The 26,208-nt window shown below is 41.2% G+C and overlaps 1 protein-coding gene across 1 annotated transcript; it reads left to right on the top strand.

Annotated features, from left to right (window-relative positions):
* Window positions 1-511: 511 nt before the first annotated feature.
* Window positions 512-26,147, top strand: pcsk5a (proprotein convertase subtilisin/kexin type 5a; the record flags this gene model as incomplete). Its single annotated transcript, XM_079178715.1, has 37 exons — window positions 512-661; window positions 2,730-2,834; window positions 3,432-3,602; window positions 3,750-3,893; window positions 4,187-4,263; window positions 4,519-4,607; window positions 4,701-4,873; window positions 5,051-5,257; window positions 6,578-6,678; window positions 6,782-6,885; window positions 7,260-7,380; window positions 7,649-7,837; window positions 8,450-8,586; window positions 8,729-8,854; window positions 9,054-9,156; window positions 9,374-9,564; window positions 9,773-9,857; window positions 10,304-10,407; window positions 10,546-10,684; window positions 10,935-11,050; window positions 11,428-11,530; window positions 12,424-12,560; window positions 12,817-13,017; window positions 13,205-13,273; window positions 13,420-13,462; window positions 13,641-13,783; window positions 15,045-15,245; window positions 16,205-16,288; window positions 16,416-16,614; window positions 17,438-17,652; window positions 18,496-18,738; window positions 19,477-19,707; window positions 19,805-19,979; window positions 20,628-20,845; window positions 21,333-21,433; window positions 21,803-22,013; window positions 25,193-26,147. The coding sequence occupies 37 exons, from the start codon at window positions 512-514 to the stop codon at window positions 25,672-25,674; spliced, it is 5,688 nt and encodes a 1,895-aa protein (XP_079034841.1). The 3' UTR covers window positions 25,675-26,147.
* Between the last annotated feature and the right edge of the window lie 61 nt (window positions 26,148-26,208).

Below are 26,208 nucleotides of genomic sequence, written 5' to 3'. Positions count from 1 at the left end.
CAATGACGATTAAATTGAGGCCTTTACAATAATGTAATTCATAAAATGTAATGTAATTTGCAGGATATATTAGCCAGTTGACCCTTTATGTCTTTTGCCACTTCTTACCCATGTTTGCACGTGTGTTTACAGTAGACAACAGGGGCAACTAATGAGGAAAAAGAAGGCTAATTCAATTAAAAATGCAACATGCAGACGAAGCTGCAACATAAGGCTGCAGCCACAGATGGGATCCTCATAAAGAACACAATGCAGTTGATCCCTGGCTCCCATGTTGAAGCAGTAATTTGATAGGTGCTTGTTCCTGCTGAAGGAGAGCCTTGACGACTTCAGCCGGCACAACATCCTTCCGTTCCTGCAGAACATCCGAGGAAACTTGTTTCTTCGCGACAGTGGACTTCAATTTGGGCAATGAGAAACACTCTCCGTAGGAGATCAGTGTGCAGGGAGGACGCCTGAAACCACCTGTGGGCTCAGTCTAATTAGAGGAAGCCTCGCTATCTCTGCAGCAATGATGCGTTTTTTGGCGCTGTGGATGGGAATTCTTCTCCAGTTTTGTCGCGCAACAATTTACACCAACGACTGGGCGATAAGGATAAGAGGGGACCGTGAGTCTGTCAACAGGATTGCAGAGAAATATGGATTTACTAATATGGGTCAGGTAAGTGTCATGCAACATGCTAAGAAGCACCAGACAAGGACCCACCCAGCATGTGCAGCCTTGATCTAAATTGTGGTCTTTATAGTTGTTGTTTAAATCATATTTTGAAGTTTGTAATTCCTCAGTCAGTCAGCCACTGTTCATGTAGGGTTATTATAGGATGCTCAGAGTGTAGACCTGTCAGTCCACAAGCTTCAGGCCTCATCCCATTGAAGGACTTTGAGCTACAGCAAAACTAATGACAAACAATTCTAGACATAATCCATTGTAGCCTACAGAATGATGGTTGTTGCAAAATAATGCCCCAGATCTTTAGAAAGGATCTTCTCTTGCTCAGCACTGTAAATATTTAGATTTAATCAGATACATTAATAAGTTACTACTCTATCTAATAACCAGACTGCTAATTACATCTGTAATGTCATATAGAACAATATTATTGCACATTTCCAACTGGAGTAGTAACATAAATAGTATTATATTTAAGATTAAGTGCAGCAGAGGAATAGAAAAGAATGGACAATACTTTGTGTCTACTATTTGTGTGCAAAAGACAGAAATTTGTATTGTATTGTGCTAATAATAATGGTAGATTAAAACTTGTATCTCATCTAGACAGGACACATTAAAACACAGTTACATAAAAACACAATGCACAATAGAAGCTATATGAAAAGAAGCACCAGGCACTCCATGATGAGGACTGAATTAAGGTTAAATAGAATATACATGGCTACCTATTCTTGCCTTGAAGAAGATTTTGTGCAGATTTGAGTGCTTTTTAAAATGTAATATAAATATATAAGATGCTGTGTGCTGAGGTAGCAAGCTGGCTTCAGAAAGTGTCTGTCCTACTAATTAAGATATTTTATGGCAACAGCGACAAACACTTTTCCATAGATGTATTGGAATTTTGTAAAGCAATTCACTGCCTGCCATCTGCTTGGCAGAAGCTAGAGTAATGTTTAATTAATTTCCGTACAAGATTTAAGAAAATCATGATAATTTATGACAGTCAAAAGTCATTTTTGGAGCTGCCATAGATGATTATGTCTGAAAATGATTAAGATGGTAATAAGCCTAACTGGTAGAGGTAGCGCTAAACTGCCATTAAGCTACTGCAGAATTAAGTTAAAATATTAGCCTTCGTATGGGCACCAAAAGTTTTTGCTTTGGAGGACTCCAACAGAACTTTTTATATTAGAAGTCAGCAGCTGCTCATCTACATTACAAGCCTGCTGAGATGTGTGTGTGAGACGGATACCAAGCTTTTTCACATTTTGTTCTCTCACCTCTTGCCTTTATTTCATTATTATAAGCCCCCTGACTCTATAAAGTTATATTAATGATCCAAACAGTTAAAGCTCAAAGAACCAAGATCCAGCACTTTATTGCCATTCCAATCAAGGTCGCAAAGTGTTTATTCCAAAGAAACTTTAAGAACTAGAATCAGTCAGACCACAGATACACCCACAGAATGACCAAATACAAACTAAATCAATAAATAATAAAGCAAATAAATAAAACAGAGTGAGGTATAGAGGCCAGGCCCATACGGTTCTACACATGTACTCCCTGAGGAGAGGTGCTGTAATGAAAGCTGCAGCTCTTGGGTCCACGTTTCACTATAGGTGATATGAGACCCTTTTGATAATTACCTTTATATTGCGGAGGTCAAAAGCTAATTTCACAACAGAACCATCAGGGAATAAATTAGGATCATAAAGTATTCTAGTCAGTCGCAGAAAATAAGCAACGTATGACGCCTTTTTATACTTAACAAAAATTAGCTACAGCTCCTTTTCTTATACATTAGAAAAATCTGTTTACGTCATGGCATTGTGGACACACACACACACACACACACATACGAGCAGCAGTGTGGCTTGAGTCTTTTGGCTCAGGTTGCTGTTGCCTGAAAAACTATCACAGGTGTAAGGTAACGGCCTTAATGAAACACACCAATTCATAATTTATCAGCTGTTTATTACAGTGACGGAGCAGGACGAGCAACACACCTACACCTGAAAACAAATGCATTTAGAGGATTTGATGTCTTTTTTACTAGATTGGAGACCTGAAGAGTTATTACAGTTTTCGTCACCACGAGACGCCAAAGAGGTCCGCTGTGTCCAATAAAGAGGTGGCTATCAGCGTCGCCAAGGAGACCAAGGTATTGTAATGGGATATGAGGAGACTCTGCTGGATTATTAATCAGCAGCGTGTCCCCTCCCTCCCTCCCTCCAAACACATGAGCTCACACATGTTCATGTACTGGCCCCGTCTACACACGCATCCCCTCACACAACCACAAAAGCTCAAGATAAAATGCCCATATCACACGTTGCATTTAAAGTGTGGTTTATTCCAAGTTGGATCTCATTTTTTGTAGCTTTTGCCATTGTTTCTACCAGTAACAATAATAACTGTACACACTAAGGTCATTGCTGAGATCTGAGATCCAAAAAAGAAGTCAGATGATTTACAAAAGCTCCGTCCAGCTCTGTCAGATCGAGAGCAATGCTAGCATGAGCTAATACAACAGCTGCTGATATGTAACAGGTATAATGCTTACCATCTTGACCATGTTAGTTAAGCATGTAGGCAAAGTCATTGCAATTCATCCTAAAGGGTGTGGACCAGATTTGTGGCAATCCATCTAATAGTTGCTGAGATACTTTGGTCTGAAACCAAAGTGGTCCAACTTAGGCTGAGCCATGCAGCGATACATGTCCATGTCTGTACCAGTACCCTGTGTGTTCCTTCTAAGGTGGAATGGCTCCAACAGCAAGTGGTCCAGAGAAGAGTGAAAAGGAACTCCGGAGACAGTCGCATCTTCTCCACTGACCAGACCAAACACCTTCCCACTGCTCGATCTCAGTTTAACCGCACCCAGACGCTGCCCTATAACAATTCATTTTGGAACAGCCTCTGGTACATTGTGAGTCTGATTTATTTTAATTGTTTGTCCTTTACTAAGCTGAAGTCTGAAACACAGACACATAAACCCAGACAAACAGAACCTAGAATATACCCTGATATTCTTTACTCAGGGGCTAAATTGAATGTCTCACTATTTGCTCCACAGCACTGCAGTGATGAGTCCAAAGGCTGCCAGTCTCGTATGAACATTGCTGGGGCCTGGAGGAGAGGGTACACCGGGAAGGGTGTGGTGCTGTCTGTCCTCGATGATGGCATTGAGAGAGAGCATCCGGATCTGAAGCCAAATTATGTAAGTGCCCTGGGATGGGACACTGTTCTCAAGAAGGGGACATTAATCATAAGCTATTTGGCAGAGCTCTTAGTGTAAGCGCGCAGAGCTGAGACAGATTTTGCAGGCAGAGCTTTTGGGCCAAAGGTTCGGAAAGAGCGGCCAACAGTATTGGAATGGACATTAAACGTCTGAGCCACTTAACTGCGGAGTGGACTGGTGAATAATGCTCTTTGTGATTTGTCTGATGAAACGGAGACAGATAGCCACCGGCATCTCATAATGTGCTGCTACTTACTATCCATCTGATTCAGGATCCGCTGGCCAGTTATGATGTGAACGGACAAGACGAAGATCCTTCTCCGAATAATTCCAACAATGCCTCCAACTAGTGAGTACCTGTTATTCCTAGATACCTCTTTGCAACTGTTTTTGCAGTTTCCTTTCCTCGTCACGACTCTAACTTTAATTAAATGCACGCTTTTCTTTCCACGTTTCAGTAATTACATGCACATATGGATATGCAAATCCCCCAGTCTGAATTCTGTCTTCTCACTGGTTTGATGTAACGGAAATAGCCCAATCGTCTCCTCATGCATATGCATCTAACCTCATGTTCTGATGTTCTCCTCCTTTTTCTCCGAAGCCATGGGACACAGTGTGCGGGGACGGTTGCTGCGGCTGCAAATAACTCTCGTTGCACGGTTGGAGTCTCTTTCCGCGCGCGGATAGGTGGTGAGTCCAAGTGATGGCATGAAAACTGGAATGGGGAAGGAGTTTTTGGAGGTTGAAGTTTTGTATGGATTCAAACATTTGCTCTACCCGTAGGCATCCGTATGCTGGATGGCGATGTGACAGACATTGTGGAGGCCCAATCCCTGAGCTTCAGACCACAGCATATTGACATCTACTTAGCTAGCTGGGGGCCAGAAGATGACGGGGCCACTTTGGAGGGACCCGGGGCTCTTACTCGACTTGCTTTACAGAATGGCATCAACACAGTGAGAGAAAGAGAGTTTGTTTATGAATAAGGCTTGTTGGTTGCATGTGTTTGTTTATGTCTGTGTCCTACCTGAGGCAGTATATTTACTTCAAGGGCATATCTTTTCCTTCTCATAAATGTGTAAATACCATTAATAAATGAATCTGCTGAATCTGCTTCCCCCAATTAATCTCAGGGCCGGCACGGGAGGGGCTCTGTCTTTGTCTGGGCGTCGGGGTACGGAGGGCAAAGAGGGGACCACTGCTCCTGTGACGGCTACAGCAGCAGTATCTACACGGTCTCTATCAGCAGCAGCACTCGGCGTGGAAGCCGGCCAGATTACCTGGAGCAGTGCTCCTCCACACTTGCGACAGCTTACACTGGAGGGGAGACGGAGGAAATGGTGAGTTAGAGGCTGTGAGTAACGTGCTAAGTACCAAAAGTGCCATGCTGTGCCGAGGTGGGTCTGCAGGGGTAATGGAGTCACGTTTGTGTTGTGGAGTTCAAGGTGTTTATGATGCACAGAATAACACTGTCTCCTTCTCAGTCACCGGTTCCAAGCACACTCTGCACATTGCTTCTTTACTATAATCAATCCATTACGGGTAGAGTTGCCAAGATTAAAAAAAAACCTTGAGACCATCACCCCAAATATAAATGATTTAATTAACTAGATTTCACGAGAGGTTTATCTGTTTATTTTATGTTTTAAATGTAACGGCATCATTTTCAAGATGTTTCCTGGAGAGAATCTATTTTTTTTTTTGTATTTTAGTCTAAGAAGTATTTTTTAGTCTGCACAGCAAACATGTCAAACTGTCAACAGACAACTGTGGTTGGACAAACAATCCAGCTGCTTAAAGCTGCTTAAAGCCAAAAAATACACATTTTCTGTGGAGCAGTGTTTGGGGCGAGCAAGCAACAACTTCGGCAGTTGAGTGTTATCGGCTGAGACACCTGTCAATCAAATGAACTTTCTTTCTGGTAGAACAGTAATTTGAAAGACACAAACAGTGAAATTTGCTATAGTTAGACGCTGTAAGAAGGGTCTATAATCTAGAATAAAATAAGAATATTAATAATAAACATTATCTGGAAATTGGCATTGTCCTATTCATTTCAAAAGAAGTATTTCGAAGCCTATTGTTCATTTGCACTAGAAACCTTAAGGAGGAGCTGCATTGTAAAGCACCTCAGCAGTTGCAGCGTGTCTAATTATACAGTAAGAAGCTTTGTAAACATCCTGAAAGCCAAAGACTCAAGAGGCCTTCGGTAGCACGCCAGCATAGACAATATGGCCAAATGACAGGCTTCTTAAAGTAGGAAGAGATACCCTCCTGTGGAATACGTAATTACCTACTTCTACTTTTTTCTTTTCATTGATTGGCAGTAATCTTTGTGTTTTGCACAGCAACCCACCAGGGAAGAAAATAATGTAATTATACAGTATGTAATTACGTGTACTCTAGGAGCAAGGCATTTAGAAAACATATCAATAAAAAAAGTAGCACCTGCACATTGACTCCACATATTCACCACAAAATAATAATAATAATATGATCATAAAATATGAAAAAAAGCCCAATGGTAGACAAATGTATGTCATTTAATGGTATATATCCTATCACTCAACTAAAATGTAAGTTTACTCCATTAAGGCCAAGTTCTTTGGAATGGCAAGTGGATATTGTTAAAGATGTAAAAGATCTGGTGTCCTCGACAGGTAACGTTGGGTCCACAGCAGAGCTGCAGCCGGGCTAAATCAGAGGCTTCACTCTCCTCCTCCATGGCTGCAGGCGTCATCGCTCTGACTTTGGAAGCCAAGTAAGCAGCTCTTCCACACACACGCAAAATCCATACATGCAGGCGCCATTAATTGGTTTGATCGGGTGATGAGATGTGTTTTCTCCGTTTGACCTTTTCTCAGCCCTTTACTCACCTGGAGGGATGTGCAGCACATTATTGTCCGGACATCAAAATCTCATCATCTTCTTGCTCCTGACTGGAGCTTTAATGGAGCCGGATACAAAGGTATTCCCACTGGACTTCTGCTAAATTTGTAATTCCACACAGGTTTTTTTTATTTATTTTTATTGCAGCATTAGCAAGCAGTTTGGAGAAAATGAATAATTACATGATCGCTTTTGAATCATCTCAAAACTAATAATGAAGAAGATGAGCAAAGATAAGTTCAGCTTGATAAGCATATTTTGTAAATGTTCTCTCTGTTCTTTTTTGGGAAACTATCAAGCAGCGAGCATACAAACTAATGAGATACTGTGAGCAGAACAGTAATAAACGCCTACAAAGTCCCAGGAGTGTGTGATGTTTTTTATAAGCTACAGCGCCTTTTATGCCCCAGCTAATGTGGTATGTGTGTGTGTGTGTGTGTGTGTGTGTGTCAGTGAGCCACCTGTATGGCTTTGGCCTGCTGGATGCTGAGAGCATGGTGAAGGAGGCTGAGCGTTGGAAACAAGTCCCCACACAGCACGAGTGTGTGGAGGAGGCTCCAATCCAGCTGAGCAGGTATCACACCAACTGCTCTGCATCTCTGCTTTGAGTCAGGGCTTCCCTTGATTCCTCCCCTTTTATCACACTTTATCTATTTCTAGTCTCAGTTCACACGTGGATTTCTTTCACATTGATTCTCGCATACTTTGATTTTTTTAATTTCCTTTTTACTTCTCCTTTCCTTGTAACCGTCTCTTGGTGTTTCCCTTTTTTTCTGCCTCCGCTCTTATCTCCGCCACTCACTGTGTGTCTTTATTCTTTTCCTGTCTCCGTCTCATGACAGAACTATTCATCCAGGCTCGCCGCTGATGTCTGTGTTTGAGAGCGCAGGCTGCTCCAGCAAGCCCTTGCAGCACGTTGTTTATGTGGAGCATGTCGTCGTCCGTGTAACCATCACTCACAGTCGTCGCGGGGACCTTTCCATTACTCTCACGTCACCTTCAGGCACTGTGTCGCAGTTGCTAGCTAACAGGTAACTAGAGCAGTGCTCAATCACCCAATGTGTGGGAAACATTACCACCCCTCTCCCTGAAGCGTCACCACATGGTGTCAACATACAGTAATCTATGAGCAACATTTTTGTTTAATGCACAGCATAACTCTCCACGGTGCTAAATTCTTCCATTTGGCACCTTGTACTATTGGGGAGGGTTTGGATTTTTGGCAAACACTACTGGAAAATAGCAGGAGTCGTGCTCATACGGTGTTTCAGGGAACTGGTACCTGAGCAAAATTATTTTCTATTTATATATTCTTTCTATCCTATTTACGACATGCAGTTTCTTACTTTTGGCAAACTGCAATGTAAAAAATACAGCATGTAGCAAAAAGACTGTGATTTCAAGTACATTTGGGGGAAAAGTAAATATGTAAAAGTTCTCAAATTCTCTTTTTAAAGCTGAACTAATCAATACTTTTATATTAAATTACTACAATAGATGTAGCAGAACAGGTAGTAGTAGTAATGTTAGCAGCTGTAGTAGAATTAGCAGCAGCAGCCCCATTTGTAGCAGTAGTGGTATAATTAGCAGCAGTTGTGGCTGTAGCGGTAATACTATCGTGATTATTTAATGTTTTGGTTCAGGCCTCTTGACGACTCCCCCGAGGGATTCCAGAACTGGGAATTCATGACAACTCACAGCTGGGGGGAGCAGGCAGCAGGGGAATGGACTTTGACAATCCAGGATACTTCCGCTCAGAACAGAGACACCACTGAACTAGGTCTGCTCTTCCTCTTTGTAACATCACAGTATTATGAAATATACATTGAAGTTCAACTTGAACCGCAGCTAAAATGCAGTGCAGGCCTCCCGGGGAAAGGCCTCTTATCTTGCTCTCTTCCTGTTTCTCTGTTGTTTCACAGGGACGCTAAAGGAGTGGTCCCTGCTGATTTACGGCACTGCAGGGCAGCCTTATCCCAGTTATCATGAGCGGCGAGCCAGGTCGGCTGAGATGTTGATGGACAGTGAACTCACCGAAGAATACAGTGGTGAGTCACGTGCTCGGCTGGTATTGAGCTGCCCCCTTTTTCAAGCTCAGACATCTCAGACAGCAGCTAAATGTTGTTTTTAGTTCAGGTAGTTTTCTTTTATGTAAATATGCACCTACAGTATATCAGCAGCTGAGAGAATAACTTGTCTGTTGTAGCCATGATGGCGCAGTGACGTTGTGATTATTTGCCCTTCCAGGACCCTGCGACCCAGAATGCAGTGACGATGGTTGCGAGGGGCCCAGCCCGCAGCAGTGTGTCACGTGTTTACACTTTTTTCTCAAGTTCAAGAACAGCACAAGGTTGGCATGATTACACAGCGTAGAGAACAGTCTGTAGATCCAGAATGCAGCATACAGTATTTGGTGATACTGCAGAACATATGACTCGCACATATTGCAAATTTAAAATATGAAGCTGTTATTTTTTGTGTTTTATATGTGGATCAAAATTCTTAACGGAAACATTATGATAATGAAAATGGATCCAGACTTTCTTTGGTCCGTGTCCGTCCAATAGGATGTGTGTGTCAGAGTGTCCAAGGGGATTCTGGGGCGACCGCCGGCGTTGTAAGAGGTGCTTTTCCTCCTGCAAGATCTGCACTGGGAGTCGCAGTGACCAGTGCATTTCCTGTCAACCTGGTCATTACCTAACTGAGGGGACCGATACCTGCACGGCCGCTTGTGGGGATAACCACTACCTCGATCACGGTAGATGTTTTTGTCGTTATACAGAAGGAATATCCTCCCGTGGACCTTCTTAAGGATCCATGGCTTACAAAAGAGCTGTTTGGAAACAGCTGCATATGAGCCTGCTAATGAATAGTCAGTTGATGTAACTGCAGTTGAGGGGTGTGTGAGTAAGATTGATTAATCGCTGTGATGTGTATTCCATGTGTATTGTTTAATTTCCCCACAGATGCAAATATGTGCAGAAAGTGCAGTGAAAACTGCTTGAAGTGCACCTCCTACAGCATCTGCACGGAATGCAAACCAGACACAAGGTGAGACAAATTCTCCCGATGATGGTGGAATGAACTGCTCGGTAAACATTGCTCCTTCTCTTCCAGCTGCTGAGAATACTGATTATCCCTGTGCACAAACGCTCTGCAGTGTCATAACAATTAGAAAAAGCTACAATGTTTTTAACTTTTATATTATAATACAATGTGTTTTCCTTCCCTCTTCGCACACAGCACAAAAAGAAAAATGTATTTTGATTACCAGTTTCAGTACCATCACAAGAAAACAAAACATCCCTGTCAGATTCACCATAGTGTTGGGTTTGAAGATTCCACAATACTGTGTTCAATGACTCAGTTCGTCAAGTACTTGTGGTGGTGTGCTGTGGGTTGGAAAACTACAGTCTAGGCAATGAGTCATCTTCATGGTGTCACATGATTGGTTGTGTGTGTGTCACGGTGCCACATGCTCTCTCCGGCCTCTGCAGTCTGCAGGGGAACCGGTGCCAGCGGAGCTGCACGGCGGGATTCTACCACGACAAGCAGGAAGGCACATGCAAGCCCTGTCATAAGGCCTGCGCTACCTGTGCAGGTGAGAGCACAGGTCAAGGGTCATGAACTGTATGAAAACCTCTTATGAATTGTCATTAAAATACATGACAAGGGAGTGTTTGCAGTACTCTTCTGTGTCCATTTAAAAACACATTGTTCCTGCGTCGGGCGACATCAGGTGCAGGTGTTGCGGCATGCAACGGTTGTGCAGAAGGCTTCCTGATGGAGGAGTGGAAGTGTGTGTCCTCCTGCAGTGCTGGCTTCTACGCCACGGAGCCAAACCCAGAGATAGCTGATGGGCACAGGATATGTAGGAGGTGAGCTCACTGGTGTGTGTTCAGGTGTGGGTGGTTTGTTTATCTGCTGATGGCAGGCCTTATTCTGGTGTTTGGCTTCTGTGCGTGCGCGTGTGTGTGTGTGTGTGTGTGTGTGTATATTGTGCTCGATTCATGCTGTTTTTAGTTGTGTGCCTGTATGGGTGTAGTTTGTTTTTCTGTGTGTGTTTTTTTGTCATCAGTATGTTTGTTTGCGTGCGCATGTGTTCAGTCTCGGTGCTCTCCTCCTCAGGTGTGACGCCAGCTGTCTCACCTGTGTGGCGCCGAGCCGGGGGAACTGCAGCAGCTGTTCCAGCGGTCACAGCCTGCAGGAGGGAGCGTGTGTTGTTAACACTGTGTGCAAAGACGGTCAGTCAACCATCTACTTCCTCTACCACGTGTTGGCTCACTGCTGCCAGATGATTAAAGCAACCTTAACACATTCAGTTCTTATTACTTTAACGTCGCAAAAAAACTATTATTTCCTTTTTAATTGAAAACAGCTGTTTTGATGAGAGTATAAAAGCTGATTTATGGATATTTGATATCTATATATGTAAATATTTACAACAAGACATGTGTTATCATTACTCTTCATTCTGAGTCAACCATAAGTCAGTCATGTTTATTTGTAGAAATGTGCAGCGTGAGCTGTTTGGTGTTTTGTATGTGGCTTGCACCCTTTGGTATCTAAGCCTCAGATAATGATTAATTTCTGAGTCGTACTCTTGCTGCATGTCTATCAGGAGAGTACCAGGACAGTAATGGAAAGTGCCACGCATGTGATGCAACGTGTCTGAAGTGCACAGGGCCGCAAAGAGAAGACTGCATCAGCTGTGGTTCTTCACGGTGGGTTGGTCTTGACTTTGTAGATACAGGGTGAGAGTGGATATTAATTCATCCCTCTGAGTGAAAAAAATGTTGCTTCACCATGATTTAGAGTCACAAATAACAATATTTCACGGATGTATTGGTGTTCTAAAAATCAAAGCCAGTAAGATGCTGACAATTCTTTATCAATGAAAATTAATTGTGTGTGTTATTATGCCAGAGTCTTCTCTAATTTCAAACAAAATGTCCAAGAAAATGAAGCAGAGCTGTAATGATCAGTCACTTAATTGACGAGTCGATTCAAAGAAAAATAATTGGCAACTATAATGAACTATAATAATGATAATTGATGAGTCGTTTCAGTAATTCTTTCAAGCAAAATTAGTAAAAGACAAATGTTAAACAGGCTCTGGTTCCAGCTTCTTAGGAGGTTTCTAATTACTGTAAACTGAATATCTTTAGGTTTTGGACTTCTGCTCAAACAATCATTGGAAGATGTCATCTTGGGCTCTGAGATGGGCAGATTTTCACAGTTTCTGACTTTTCATAGACTAAATAATTTATTGGGTAATTGAAAAAAAAATGTTGACTGTACTGAATATGAATATTCACTGTTTACAATGTTAGTGATACTTTAGTGTTGCTGCTATATTGCTCACCAGCATGTCGATTGTATATCAGAAATTAGATTTTCAAATAATCAGCATCAGTATCCAAAAATCCCCCATTGCCTCCCAGTTTATCCAACCATCCCCTCCCTCTCCTCCCTGTGTCAACACGCTCGGCTTCATCTCTGTAACTCTGCCATATGTTACGTGCTGGCGTGTTCATCTCGTTTCCGTAGACATAATTCTTATCTGTGGTGTTGCAGCTAAAACAAAAAGTGGTTTGGATGTCGTTGTCGGCTGCAGGGCTCTGGACGTCGGCCTCTGTGTGATGGAGTGTGCAAAGGGCAAGTACCAGTCAGGTGGCCAGTGTCACCTGTGTGACCACACCTGTGCCACCTGTGGGGACGCAAGGCCTGCCAACTGTACCAGCTGTGACACTGGTGAGGACTGGACAGACTGTTTCACTTTCCGAAAAATAAGTTATTTTCTATGAAGCTAAATGACATACTGAATGTTTTGTGCATAGAATAAGTTAATAGAATAAAGAGATTATTATGCCTCCGAACTTACCGAACCTGTGTATTTTATCAACTTGACGCCAAAATCCAAATGGAACTGTAGAAAACCAAAAGCAATCATGACTAGAAAGTTCAGCACCACACGTCTTCACACCATGATTGGCGATCTGTCCTCCAGATAAGTTTGGCCTGGAGCGATACTTGTACAAAGGCCTGTGTCTGGACGCCTGTCCTGAGGCCTTCTACCACACCGAGCAGAGGAGCTGTGAGCCCTGCTCGGACCACTGCCAGCTCTGCTCGAGCCCCGCTCACTGCCTCAAGTGCAGCTCCTCCTACTACCTCTCTGGTGGCGTGTGCGTGAAGCTGGAGTGTGGAGAAGGTAAACAAGGTCACAGTGTTATTTATGAGCTTGGTATTCTTATACCTGTCATGCTACAGTGTCAAAGATGACCTTGAAAAGCATTGTCTAGCTCCTGTCCCTTCGCTGTCTCGCCCTCTTTTTCTTTTGTTTTTTCTCGCTGTATCTCTCTTTTTCACTCTTTTCCTTTTCTTTTTTTTTTCCTCAGGGGAGGTGGAGGATCCAGATTACGACGACTGCATGGCCTGTGAGGAGGGCTGCAGAAAGTGTGTCTTGTGTAAGTCACCGCTCAGTAACCGTAATAAAGTTTTCTCGCAATGAAGACCGAGCTTTCCTCCTCGGTGTGTTGCCCACCATGTTGAAGGGTTTCTCCCGGTAGTTCCTGTTTTAAAAGGAGAGCTTCTTTTTGTCTGCTTTCAACAGATAACCCCAGGCATTGCCTTTCCTGCACTGAGGGCTTTTACAAGTAAGGCTGTGTGCCTCACTGTCGCCATGTGTGATCTAGCCTCCCTGCACTCGCTCTGCCTTTCACTTCACTGATATGCTAGAATGAAAAGAGCCCTTTTTTTGCTGTGAGAGCAGAGTGGATTTGTGTGTCGAGTGTGAGTGGAAACCACAGGTATAGACGCAGCTCTTGCTATCAGTTTTCAGGATGGCTGCTACAAAATCTGCCCGGCTAAGACGTACAGCGTGGAGGAGGAGATGACCTGCGTTCCGTGTGATGACAACTGCGTGAGCTGTGATGAACATGAGTGCTACTGGTGTGAGACCGACCTCTTCTTATCAGGTAGAACTTGGTCAAGACAAGAAGGCATGAAGCAGTATTTTCAGTGGTGGAGGAAGTATTCAGATCCTTTACTTAAAACATCAATAGTGCAATATAAGATATTCCATTACACGTAAAAGTCTTAGAATGTGAGTCTTCTATATTATGTTTGATTGTTATTTACTGATGCATTATTGTGTAAGTAGCATTTTACCCTTGTAGTTTTTTAATTGTATATACCATTGGGTAGTTTATACTGTAGCATATTTTATAAGATAATCACGTTGTTTTATGTGAAATCTTAATTTCTAAAGTAAATAGTTATAGCTGTCGGATAAATGTAGTACAGTACAAATGTATAGTATTTTCTCCTAAAATGTAGTGTAATAAGTATAAAGCAGCAGAAAATAGAAATACTCAACTAGAGCACATCAAATTTGTACTTATGTAGAGTACTTGAGTAAATGTACTTTGTTATACATGTTGTTATGTTTGCTACAGTATATTTAGTAGGGCAGTTTAAAACATTTTAACTGGGGGGATTGACCTTTTTGTTCAAATGAATTAAATGCTCCAGCTTGTTTGGTTTTCTGTATCAGACCCAACTGACAGAAAAGAAAGAAAGAAATAATTAGCAATTACAAATCTTTCTGCCACTTCAGCACCACTGACCGCGCCATAGTTTTATCAATACACGGTGCAGTAAGTACAGTTTATATGGATTTCTCAATTGCACAAACCTCAGCAAGATAAAGTCAACGAGTCGGGCAGACTAACACGTTTAACTAAACAACCCGTCTGCCCCGGCACCCCTCTGCTACTATGGGATGGAGAGGGGTAGGTTAACAAGGGGCATGCATTTTGGTCATTCAGCTAACAAGGTAATTGCTTATTGACTATATTATTGTTTTGTTAGAACGGATGCAGCATTTAAATGTTACAGCAGGTCGAGCTAATTGTATCTCCTCTCTTTACTACTTTATGTTGGGTAATTTAATGCTTCGTATTTTACGAGATGATTGCTCATTTTCAAATATTAATCTTCAAAAGTCTTTCGTAACTATAGACGGGACAGATTCACTACCAAAATGCCTTGTCGGCATTATTTCAACCTATTCAATGTATTAAAACTGAATTTTGATACAGGTTTTGTAAATAGTCATTGATGTGTAAAATTGGCGGGTATCCCTCTTTAAGTAAAGTACAAGTAACTTAATCAGTGAATTTGCCCAGTTAACTGGTTTACATACAAAAACAGAGGAAACGTCCATTTTTTTCCCAGAGGGGAGATGTGTTTCAGCGTGTCCTGATGGCTTCTACGGCGACGAAGACACCAATGACTGTGAGGAGTGTCACTCAGACTGTGTGACATGTGACGGCCCGGAGCACGATGACTGTCTGTCGTGTGAGGAAGGGAAGGTGCTAGAAAACGGAGAGTGTGTATCTGACCATGAGGTCTGTCCCATTAAGACCTTTCGCAGCGGTAAGACTAATACTTATGTATTCCACTAATCCAACTGTCTGCTTATAATGAATCAGGGATTTGGGCACTTTCACAGGGGCAGAAAATAAATGTTGGAGGGTAATTGGTCTGTGTGCCATCGTCCCTGAACCCCGTGCCAACTTAAGTACTCGAAACAGGCAGAACTACTGAACGTCGGCCAGATACGGACTTTGAAATAATTGATTGTATATGCTGAACATTCAGTTCCCCCCCAAGAATTAGTAGGGCAGACCTTTAAACAACATATGCTAATTAGCGCGAGACAAGACATCTTAATTATAAGAACTAAAGTAACTGAGAAAAGTACATAGGTTATTACAAAGGTTGAAAGTGAACACACAGAACTAAAGTTATTATTAAACTTTTAATCTTAGCAACTACAAAACCTTAGATTAAAGCCTCAAACCTCCACACACAGTTTGGATTAGCACAGTGTATCAGGATGCAGAAAGGCCTTTCTGTAGTTGTCAGTTGATTTAGATTGTGAAGAGTGGGTTAAATGCTGATGTAGGAAGATTACTATCATGTCTGTACACTAAATATGAAGCTAGCCAGCAGACAATTGGCTTAGCACAATGACTGAAATCAGGGGAAAACAGCTAGCCTGAGCTTCGTTCAAAGTTAAAGGTTGGACTAATGGAAGTCATTACGCCCATCCAAAAAGTAGTTGCAGCATACTACCCCAGTAAAACAACAATCATCTTTGTTTATGCTAAGCTAGCTAATCACGTGCTCTTTAGCTGGTATGAATCTTCTCTTCTAACTCTTGACAAGTAGGCAGAAAACAGTTTTTCCCAAAATCTCGAACTATAACAACCTCCATGTCCCGCATTATACTGCAAGTCACTAAGAAGATTGTGTACCACCATCTGACTGTTCGGCCTCCATCTGTCAGCCAGGACAGTTATTCATACAATAACTATTTGTTTCCCCTTCAGATGATGGAGAGTGTGAGAACTGCCACCAGTCGTGTGAGTCCTGCTCTGGAGAAGAGAAGAACCAGTGTACAAAATGTGCAAAAGGTCAGATTAGATGTATTGTATGCTTTCAGATCTGAGACAGCAGTTTCATATTTCCCTGGTTCCCCCACAACATATGAATCTATTTTGCAGCGCAGTATTGATGTGTACCCTTTCTTTCTCCTCCCAGGGTGGTTTCTGACCACACAGCAAACATGTGTGTTAAAGTGTTCGGGGGGTTTCTTTGCCAGTCGGCTGAGCGCCGTGTGTGAGGCCTGCCCTCAAGGCTGTTCGCAGTGCGTGGACGCTCAGCACTGCACGCGCTGTCAGAACACTCGTAAAGCTCAGTTATTCCTGCAGGCTGGACACTGTGTCCAACAGTGTGTCAGGTCAGGGGTCAATCCTATCAATATGAATTTGATATGTATGTGTTCACATGCTTTTTACATACTAGGACGTGATTGTGCTCCAGCTTTATCCGGAAATTGATTATTCTCCTTTGGAAATACTGTAGGGATTTTACCCTGGTGGCAAAATTATATTATCTTTTGAACATCAGGTCAGATGTTTGAGGCACGATATCTAAAGAGTCCAACAAAAAAAACATGGCAGGAGACGTATTAGCCGGCCATGATTCTGACATTCGCCACTTGATGTTTATGTGCCATTAAATTGTGACATCCTTGAGTTTGAAGGAATCCTTGCTGAAGAGGTCCTTGAAGCATCCATTAGCACTGAGATGACTATTTTAACTTTTTGGCCATGAGGGCTTTATTTACTTTTTTTACTACTTGCAGCTACCGTGCACCTTTTTGTTTTAGCAATGATTACGTACTACATGGTTGTCTGGATGAATTATTAGTTGTCATCTGTAGACTGAAGCAATGACCAGGGCAACATGTCCTCTTGTTTACCCAAGCAGCACATTGATGACAGCATTATTTATTTTTTTCAAATAGTGAAAAAATAAAAAATATATGTAGTCAAGCTTGACACCTATTACAAGGAAAACAAATGAATGAATTAAGAGTCTTAATACAACAACAATGTTTACACGTACATCATTTTTAAGTAGGAATTTTAAGTTAACGCATCTGTTTAGTGATACATCTACTTTTTGTCAATTATTCAGCCTGGTTTAACTGAGTATGCATGCATAGTAAGCCCGGTGTACTGTCTTGTGTCTACTGATGTCTGTCTGACTTCTCACAGGGGTTATCCTGCAGGCCAGGTGTGTCGTGGCTGCGCGCCTGGCTGTGCCTCCTGCTGGAAGAACGCCACCCACTGTCTCAGCTGTGAAGAACCTCTCCTCTTACACAAGCACCAGTGTGTGGACGAGTGTCCTCCGGCGCACACTGTGCACGACAGGGAGTGCCAACACTGCCCCTCGGTCTGCCAGGAGTGCAACCCTCTTGGGCAGTGCACAGGTGCTGAAAGATCTAAATGCTCCTTCAGTTAAATCCAGAATGTGATCTCTATATATCGTCTTTGGATCATGTTGGTCCACCACTTTGATTCATACTGTCTGGAAACCAATGAATGCATGCACAGCATTTTAGGGCAATTCATTTGACAGTTAAGTTATTTCAATGTATCCCAATGACTTTGGTGATTCCCTGACTTTCCCTCGAGCGCCACCATTTTGTTGACAGTAAAATAACTCACGACTAATGGATGGATTGCCATGAAAGCATGAAAGTTGGCAGGCAATCACGTTGCCTACAGGAGGAATTGTAATTATAACTGATGATCCCTTAATTTTTTCCTGTAGCACCATTAACTACTTTGGATTATGACTGAACACCAAAGCAGTGACATTCCCATCAGCCTCAGCTGTATTTTGAGTTTAGTGCTAATTGTCAAACGTAAAGCATGCTTTACAAGATGAACAAAGATATTGAAGGTGATAAACATTATACCTGATAATCATCACCAGGATTTAGCTTTGCTAATCTGAACGTGTTAGCATGCCGACAGTTACTCATAGTCTTGTTCTCCACTAAATGCATTGTGTCCAAATGACATTGCCAGACATTTTACTTAATCTACCGTGTACAATTGAGTGTGCTCGTCAAAATGGCAACATTTGACGTCAATTTTTCATCCGCGTCTTGTCACTTTTTGAGAGCGACTGAAATCCATGCCTGACAGAAAGAGGACTTTCCTTCCTCTTGTCTGCCTCTCCCAAGACTTGAGGGTGCTTCGTATAGTTTCACTGACTTGCACTAAATTGTCCTTCCATGCAGTGCTAAAAGCTGTTCTTTGTGCAGGCTGTGAAGAGTATCACTTTCTCCACGAGGGACTGTGTGTGCTAGACTGTCCCGGGAGGTTCTTTGAGGACAAAGAGCAAAGGGAGTGTTTGCATTGCCACCCTGACTGCGCTTTGTGTGACGGCCCGAACATTAACGACTGTGATGCCTGTATGGACCCCGAGGCCGCGCTGCACAACGGGGCCTGCCTGGCAGCATGCCCCTCCCATACTTATAGAGACGCTATGACTGGAGAATGTAAAGGTACAACAGGAAACATACAGCACATTGAATATTGTTTCACTTATTTTATTATACATTTATACATTCAGAAGTCTTGCCCTTTTGGGTATGACGAAGTCAGAGATGCTCTTTTTCTCCTGAAACTTTATTTTCTGAACATTTAATGTACTATTGAGTATCCTTCATGCGTCTTCTGAATTATATTCTCTACTATGCCTGAGTGTGTTTCCTGACTTTTAGCTCAGACTAAAATAGCGACGCTTTTTCAGACGGTTAACAGGCAGCTGTCAAACTCTGAAAACAGAACAGCGATGCCAAAGAGAGTCCCTGGAGAAAGACGCACTCTGGTTTTGTTCTTCAAAAACACAGAGGATGGTGTGTTTCTCCAAGGAAAATGTTGTAGGCGATGCCCACTTTTGTTGCTTCATACAGTAGCTGCCAGCAGTAAGACATTTAAAAGGAAGTGCATTGCTGCACTGCACAATGGACAGAGGGTGATTCTTTTTTTTTAATGTTTATTTTCATCTGAAGTGAAAACAGGCTGCAGAAAGTCTTTTCACAGATCACTCTTCGAGAACCACAATAGGTGAAAATCCGAACAGATAGTGTTTCACTACAGAAAATATCTTTGAGTAGTAATATCTTTTATTATCAAATAGACTACTACCATGTTAGATATCAGATACATATGAAAAAAGATGTGCTTCACTGTGTGATATAATCCTTTTGACTCTGCTACACTCTTACTTGCATTTCCAGACTGTGATGCATCTTGCCTCACCTGCTCCCGCGCTGGCTCCTGCACCAGCTGCAGAGAGGGTCAGAGGCTAGAGGGCCACGGCCACTGTGTGCCATCATCCAACAATTGCTCACCTCACCAGTACGCGGACCAGGACGGGGAATGCCACCCGTGTCACAAATATTGCCACCGGTGTTCAGGTCCGGGCAAAAGTCACTGTCTGAGCTGCAACCAGAGACATCTCCTGCTCAGTGAGTCGACCTTGGTCTTTGAATTCTCTAAAAAATCTGCTGGATAGCTCTTGTTTGTTTAGCTCTCTGATTATGTGTGTTTGTGTGTTTGCTACAGATGGCACCTGTGTGGATGAATGCCCCACGGGCTACTATGAAGAGTCGGGGCAGAGATGTGAACCTTGCCACCCTTCCTGTCAGTCCTGCGTTGGAAAGCACAGCCACGAGTGTCTCGACTGTAAAATCCACTTATTTCGAGAGGGCAAGGAGTGTGTGGAGACCTGCCAGCACAGGTAGTTTAACCTGCTCACCGTCCAGCTGCGCCACTCATCCATCACATTAAGTGCGGTCACACAGTGTTGTCATTAATAAAAGATCGGGTTCGTCACTTAATGTCATTGTGGACACTAAACCGTTGCTTGTCTTCAGTTAGCTGGACAGGGCTGCAGTTTTGGGGGTAGAAGCTAATTTAGCTTGAGATTTAAATAGCCCTTCATGTGGCCTGTAAAATGCTAATTAGACTTTATTTTATTTGGGGTGCGGTTAAATTAATGGTCTGTTAAATTGAGGTGCAGTTATATACTCCAGGGGAAACACAAAAGGGATACAAAGGTTTGTTATTCCTGTGCCGCCCTACATCCTTTCAGACCTTCTTGGGAGCAAAGCAGCATATAGCAAATCAGAAAATACGACTTTGAATTTATGCAGGACCTGTGTCTCACTCTCCTCGGCAAAGGGTTGAAGTGTTTTGTTATGGCTGCGGTTCCTCTCTCATGGCGTCTTGGTTTCTATCATGTCTGGGTACTTACGGTTGCGCAAAGCTGCAAGCGACTGAGTAGCTGTGGAAATGAAGTTCCTTTGAGGACGAACAAAACTCCAACCTCGTCTCCTTTTTAATTGAATCTAATCCATCATAACTTTCTTCACTATCCATCCGATAGTCACTATGGAAACACAGGCTCAAGGATGTGTGAGAAGTGTGACCCGAGTTGCAGTGAGTGCATCGGGAGCGAGGAGGACAGCTGCCTGAGCTGCGCTCTGGGTCTTATCTACTTGCGGAGAGAAGGCCGTTGCCTCCCCTCGTGCCCTCAGGGATACTACCACGACAGTGCACACAGGACCTGCGATGCCTGCCACGCCAGCTGCAGAACATGCTCAGGTATGAGCGTCGACTCTGCAGTAATTTGATATCATGCAGACAAACATCTGCGGGTGAGATTGCATTGGACTGTGCTATATTTCAAGAATAATAATGTTATATACAGTACAGGTTCAAATGTATTGCATTATGCTACAAAAGGGACATTCATCTTAAAATAATATATTGACATGTCAACGTATACCATGAAACAAAATCACCATTCAGTATTACCAGCAGCAGGACGGTGTTTGTTGGATTGACAAAAAAAAACTAAAAACAACACGGTGCTCTTGTTAAATCATAATGAACATCACCAAGTGCAGTGGCGTGGTTCAATCGATCTCCATGGTACAGAGGAATACATATCAGGCTTTGGCTACATAGACAATACTTGATTGCAGGATCAATTGATTGTTGGTCTTGATATTTTCTTGGGATTTGTTGAAAATAAGATAAAAACAGAATATCACCCAGACTTACTCTTTAAGTTGTTGTGTATCTGCAGGCAGAGATACCCAGTCCTGTGACTCATGCTACCCTGGATACCTGCTCTCAGATGGCTTGTGTGAGTCCATGTGCGACATAGGCCTGTATCCTGTGATAAAGGTAACCACACTCTTTGACTTTTTATTTAAAAAATAAAATCCTTACCCTGTCCTTGCCTCAGCCAAATAATTATTTCTAATATTTTTGACTTATTACTGCACCAGTATAAATCTCAAACAGCAGTATACATCTCCTGGCTCATGCTGTGAGGCAACTGACTGAAAGTGTCTGGCAGGTAGATGTATATTAATTTAGTTAAGCAGAGAGGCAGTGCATCACTTCAATTCAGTTCTTTTAGAAAATAAAGTTCTTTACAAATATATTTTGGAGGCAAAGAATCAGTAGTTGTGATTTAAAATGCATGCTGTAGCTGTGAGTCTGGGTATGTAGTATTTTCAGAAGCAGTCCTTTTCTCTTGTCCCTCATCAGAATTCAGGCCACGCTTGTGAAGACTGTGACGGATCCTGTATGGAGTGTCGCGGGCCTGGTCCAGCCAACTGCACCATGTGTCCTACTCAGGCCATCTTAGAGGCTGGAGGACGCTGTCTGCTTTGTTGCCGCCATGAGGAGGAGGAGGAGGAGGAGGAGGAGGCGGCCACAACGGAACAGCAGGACTGTTGTAACTGCACCGAGACTCGAGGTAGGCTGTAGGTCGGTCTTGCTTGTTGAAAGAAAATGGAGGAGGATGGAGAGGCACATGGCTGGGTTTGAAGTGTCGGATTTTTTCAACTTCAGATCATTGTAGCATCTTTTCTGATTTTACAGGGGAATGATCTGTAGATTAAACTTCTCTCTGTCTCCCTTGCAAAGTAGACTTATAATATTATAATATTTTATTATAATATTATAATTATTTCAATATTGCTTATCTTCATAATAAGCAAAAAATTACCATCAAAATGTCCAAGAGCTCAAGGTGATATCTTTAAGTTGCTTGTTTTGTCTAAACAACAGTCCCAAATTGCCAAAAAGTCCCAAATTGCCAAACATACAGTGTATGTGCAGTGACAGATAGCTTAGGGCGGGCTGTAGGTGACTTCTTTTGACATACTATACTATGACTTTTTTTCGACATACTATAATATTACTTTTTTTCTTATTACTTATTACTATACTATGGCCTTTTCATGAAATACATTGTGACTTTTTATTGCATACTATATTCTAACGACATGCTATACGATGACTTTTTTCATGATAATTATCGACAAACTATATTTTTTTATTTTGTAGTATAATATGGCTTTTTTATGGCTTACTATACTGAAACTTTTCATGACATTTTTCAACATGGTACACAATTAGTTTTTTTCACAAACTACCCGATGATCTTCCTCTGACAACTTTCAAAATACTTTCTTTTCATGACTATACTGTCTTTTTTTTTATATACTATACTATGACTTTTTTGAAATACTGTACAATGACTTTTTTATGTCATACTATACTTTGACTTTATATGACTTTTTTTCAACATACTATTTTTGTTATTACATTTGTTGGACATACAATACTATGACATAATGAACCATGACATTTTCATTACTTTTTTCAACATGCAATTATGAACTATTTCGACATATTAGGATTTTCTGGTTTTACATACTATACTGAGTTTTCATACATATTTTGACATACTTTATTCTGACCTTTTTGACATAATAGACTCACTTATTACTTTTTTCGACATATTATATTATAACTTTTTTTGAAATACTATACTATGATTTTTTTATGACTTTTTACGACATGCTATACAAATACTTTTTTTAATGAATGAGTTTGGTACTACTGGTTTTGTTGGTTCAGTGCATTGCACACCTACCTTTCATGCAAGAGGTTTCAGGTTCAAACCTTAGAGAAGACAGTGATGTCATGTACTTACCAATGATCAGGTGGTTCTATAAAATGTATGGAATTCTGTTGTATTTAAAAGATTCAGGATAGCTAACCCTTGTGACTTTTCTCGACATGCTATATTATGATTTTTTTAATGATTTCTTTCGACATGCAATATTATTACTTTTTAATGATTTTTTTCAACATGCTATATTATGACTTTTTATGATTTTTTTTTACATGCTATATTATGACTTTTTATGATTTTTTTTTACATGCTATATTATGACTTTTTAATGATTTTTTCGACATGCTAAATTATGACTTTTTATGATTTTTGTCGACATGCTATATTATGACTTTTTATGATTTTTGTCGAAATGCTATAATATGACTTTTTATGATTTTTTTCGACATCCCATATGACTTTTTAAAAAAAGATGTACATGCTTTACTATGACTTTTTTGTTTTTTTCAACATACTATGTATGACTTTTCTATGACTTTTTTCGACATACTATATTATGACTTTTTTTTTACTTTTATGATGTGCTATACAATCACTTTTTCATGTCTTTTTACAGCATATGTTATAAGCCGGCTCAAAGGTTACAACATAAGGGAGACAAGACGAGTGGTAAAAGTAATAAATAGACATTTATTTATTTAAAGAACAAATAACCAAACTAAACAAACAAAACAAATAAACAACCGTAACATCCAAAGAAGAGGAGCCGCCAGCCAAAGAAGAGGGGGGCCTTTATACCTGGCACTCCCACCAGGCTCAGGTGTGTCCCGTCAGCTGATGAGCGACAACCTGAAAGACAGAAAGAGAAACCGGACATAGACCCCTAGTGGAAGGGAGGGATCATCACACGAAAAGTATGACTTTGTTTGACTACTTACGACATGCTGCACTATGACTTTTTTTCGACATGCTATACTATGACTTTTTAAATGTTTTTGGGACATACAATACAATGATGTATTTACAACATACTATAAAATTACTTTTTTGGACATAATATACTATGACTTTTTCACGACATACTATACTTTGGTTTTATTTGCCATAATATACTATAACTTTGTATTACTTTTTACGACATGCTTTACTCAGACTTAATTATGACTTTTTTCAACATGCTTATAGTATGTGAACTATGTTGACATACTATATCAGTTTTTCATACATATACATATTTTGAATTTGTTGACATAATAGATTTTCACTTATATTACTTATTTTCGACATACTATACTATGACTTTTTTTAATCTTATACCATACTACTTTTTTCAACATACTGCACTATGACTTTTAATAATTTTTTTTGTCATACTATATTTTCACTGTTGTTCATGATTTTATTTCTTAAATACTAAACTGTCTTTTTTTATATTTTGACATACAAAGACATTTGTTGACATACTATGACTTTATATGACAACTTTCCACATGCACAAATTGTCTATTTTATGACATATTGTGCTATCACTTTAATTTCTTATGTCATACTATCATATGATTTATTTTCTGACAAACTATACTATGACTTTTTCAGACTTATTTTATATCATACTATAATATAAATATACGGTATCTTTTTATTACATTTTTGGACATGCTGTACATGACTATTTTCACCATGCTATATTATGGCTTTTTTATGACGTACTGTTCTAGGACTCTTTTTTTTCTGAAGCCCCTTGTGTCATGCCTGTAGATCTCCCTCTAAGCTGACATAAAGAAAGCATTAAGATAGTGCAGTCTTTATGTAGACAGAGGTTGAACCAAGGGGGAAAACAGTCTGCAATTGACTTGCTGCTGCTCGTTATGCTTATCACTGAGTGCATGGAATGACTGAAGTTGACTCAGATGAGCATACAAGTATTTGTATCCGCTCCTTTCTTCTCCCAGCTGGATTTAAGCAGCTTGTCAGTGAGAGAAACAGATTTACTGGTCTTTGTGGGTTTCTAGGAGAGTGCGTCCTGAGCACCAACTTAGCGTTCAGAAATGAAGAGGAAGAGGAGGCCAGGGGTAATCCGACAATCTTCATCATCGCCTGCATACTGTTGGTGCTGGGACTGGTGGCTGTCGTCTTCATCATCAGGCACACCCGCTCCAAGAGGGCGCCCCCAGACATCACTCCCCGCGGGTACGAGAAGCTGGGCTCGGCCAGGGGATATGGCGGTGGCTACAGCTCTGCTTCCTCAGCATCCTACAGCGGCCGCACCAGCTCTTCCGGAGGTCAGTTACAGGAGGCTCAGTTGGTTGACATGGCTGAACGTCGCTCAGGGAGTAAGGGTAATGATGAGGACGACGACGACGACGATGATGATGAGGACATTGTTTACATGGGCCAGGATGGCACCGTGTACAGGAAGTTCCGGTACGGACAGCTGGGAGAGGACAACGATGACGAGTTGGAGTACGATGATGAGAGCTACACGTTCAAGTGAAGTAGAAACATTTCTCCCCTGGATTCCCCCTCTTTCTTTTCATCTGCGCTGTTTATCTCCTCCTGCCCTGAGGGACAGACCCATTTATCCTTCACTGAATAGGAGTTGAGACACAAGAAGCTATTTATAATAAGCTGCATTTTACAACTGCTATTCATTCACAAAATGTGCTGCAGCAAAATTCAATACTATTTAATATTCTCATGGATTTTTTAAATAATGATGCTTGATTCTTTTTCTGGACTGTTTGGAGTATGATGACCTCCAGCATATATAATAAAATGTATCATGGACATTTACTAGTTTTGACAGTTTAATTAATCATATTATTCATCTTTTTAATTGTTGTGGTGTTGAATTTACATTTTAATTTTGACTAATAATGGTATTTCTTTAGCTTTTCTATATTCCCATATGTTTGCTGTCATTGCATTTCAATTTGAAAATGTGTTCTGTTCGAATAAAGTCTTGGAGAAAAAAAAAGGAAGATCTAGTACAGAGTAAGCCATACATTTTATACAACAAATCACAATT

The sequence above is a fragment of the Pholis gunnellus genome (assembly GCF_910591455.1).
Source record: "Pholis gunnellus genome assembly, chromosome: 18".
In the NCBI taxonomy this organism is placed as follows: domain Eukaryota; kingdom Metazoa; phylum Chordata; class Actinopteri; order Perciformes; family Pholidae; genus Pholis; species Pholis gunnellus.
Note: the sequence above shows the minus strand (reverse complement) of the source record. Positions and strands in the feature narration are given on the sequence as shown.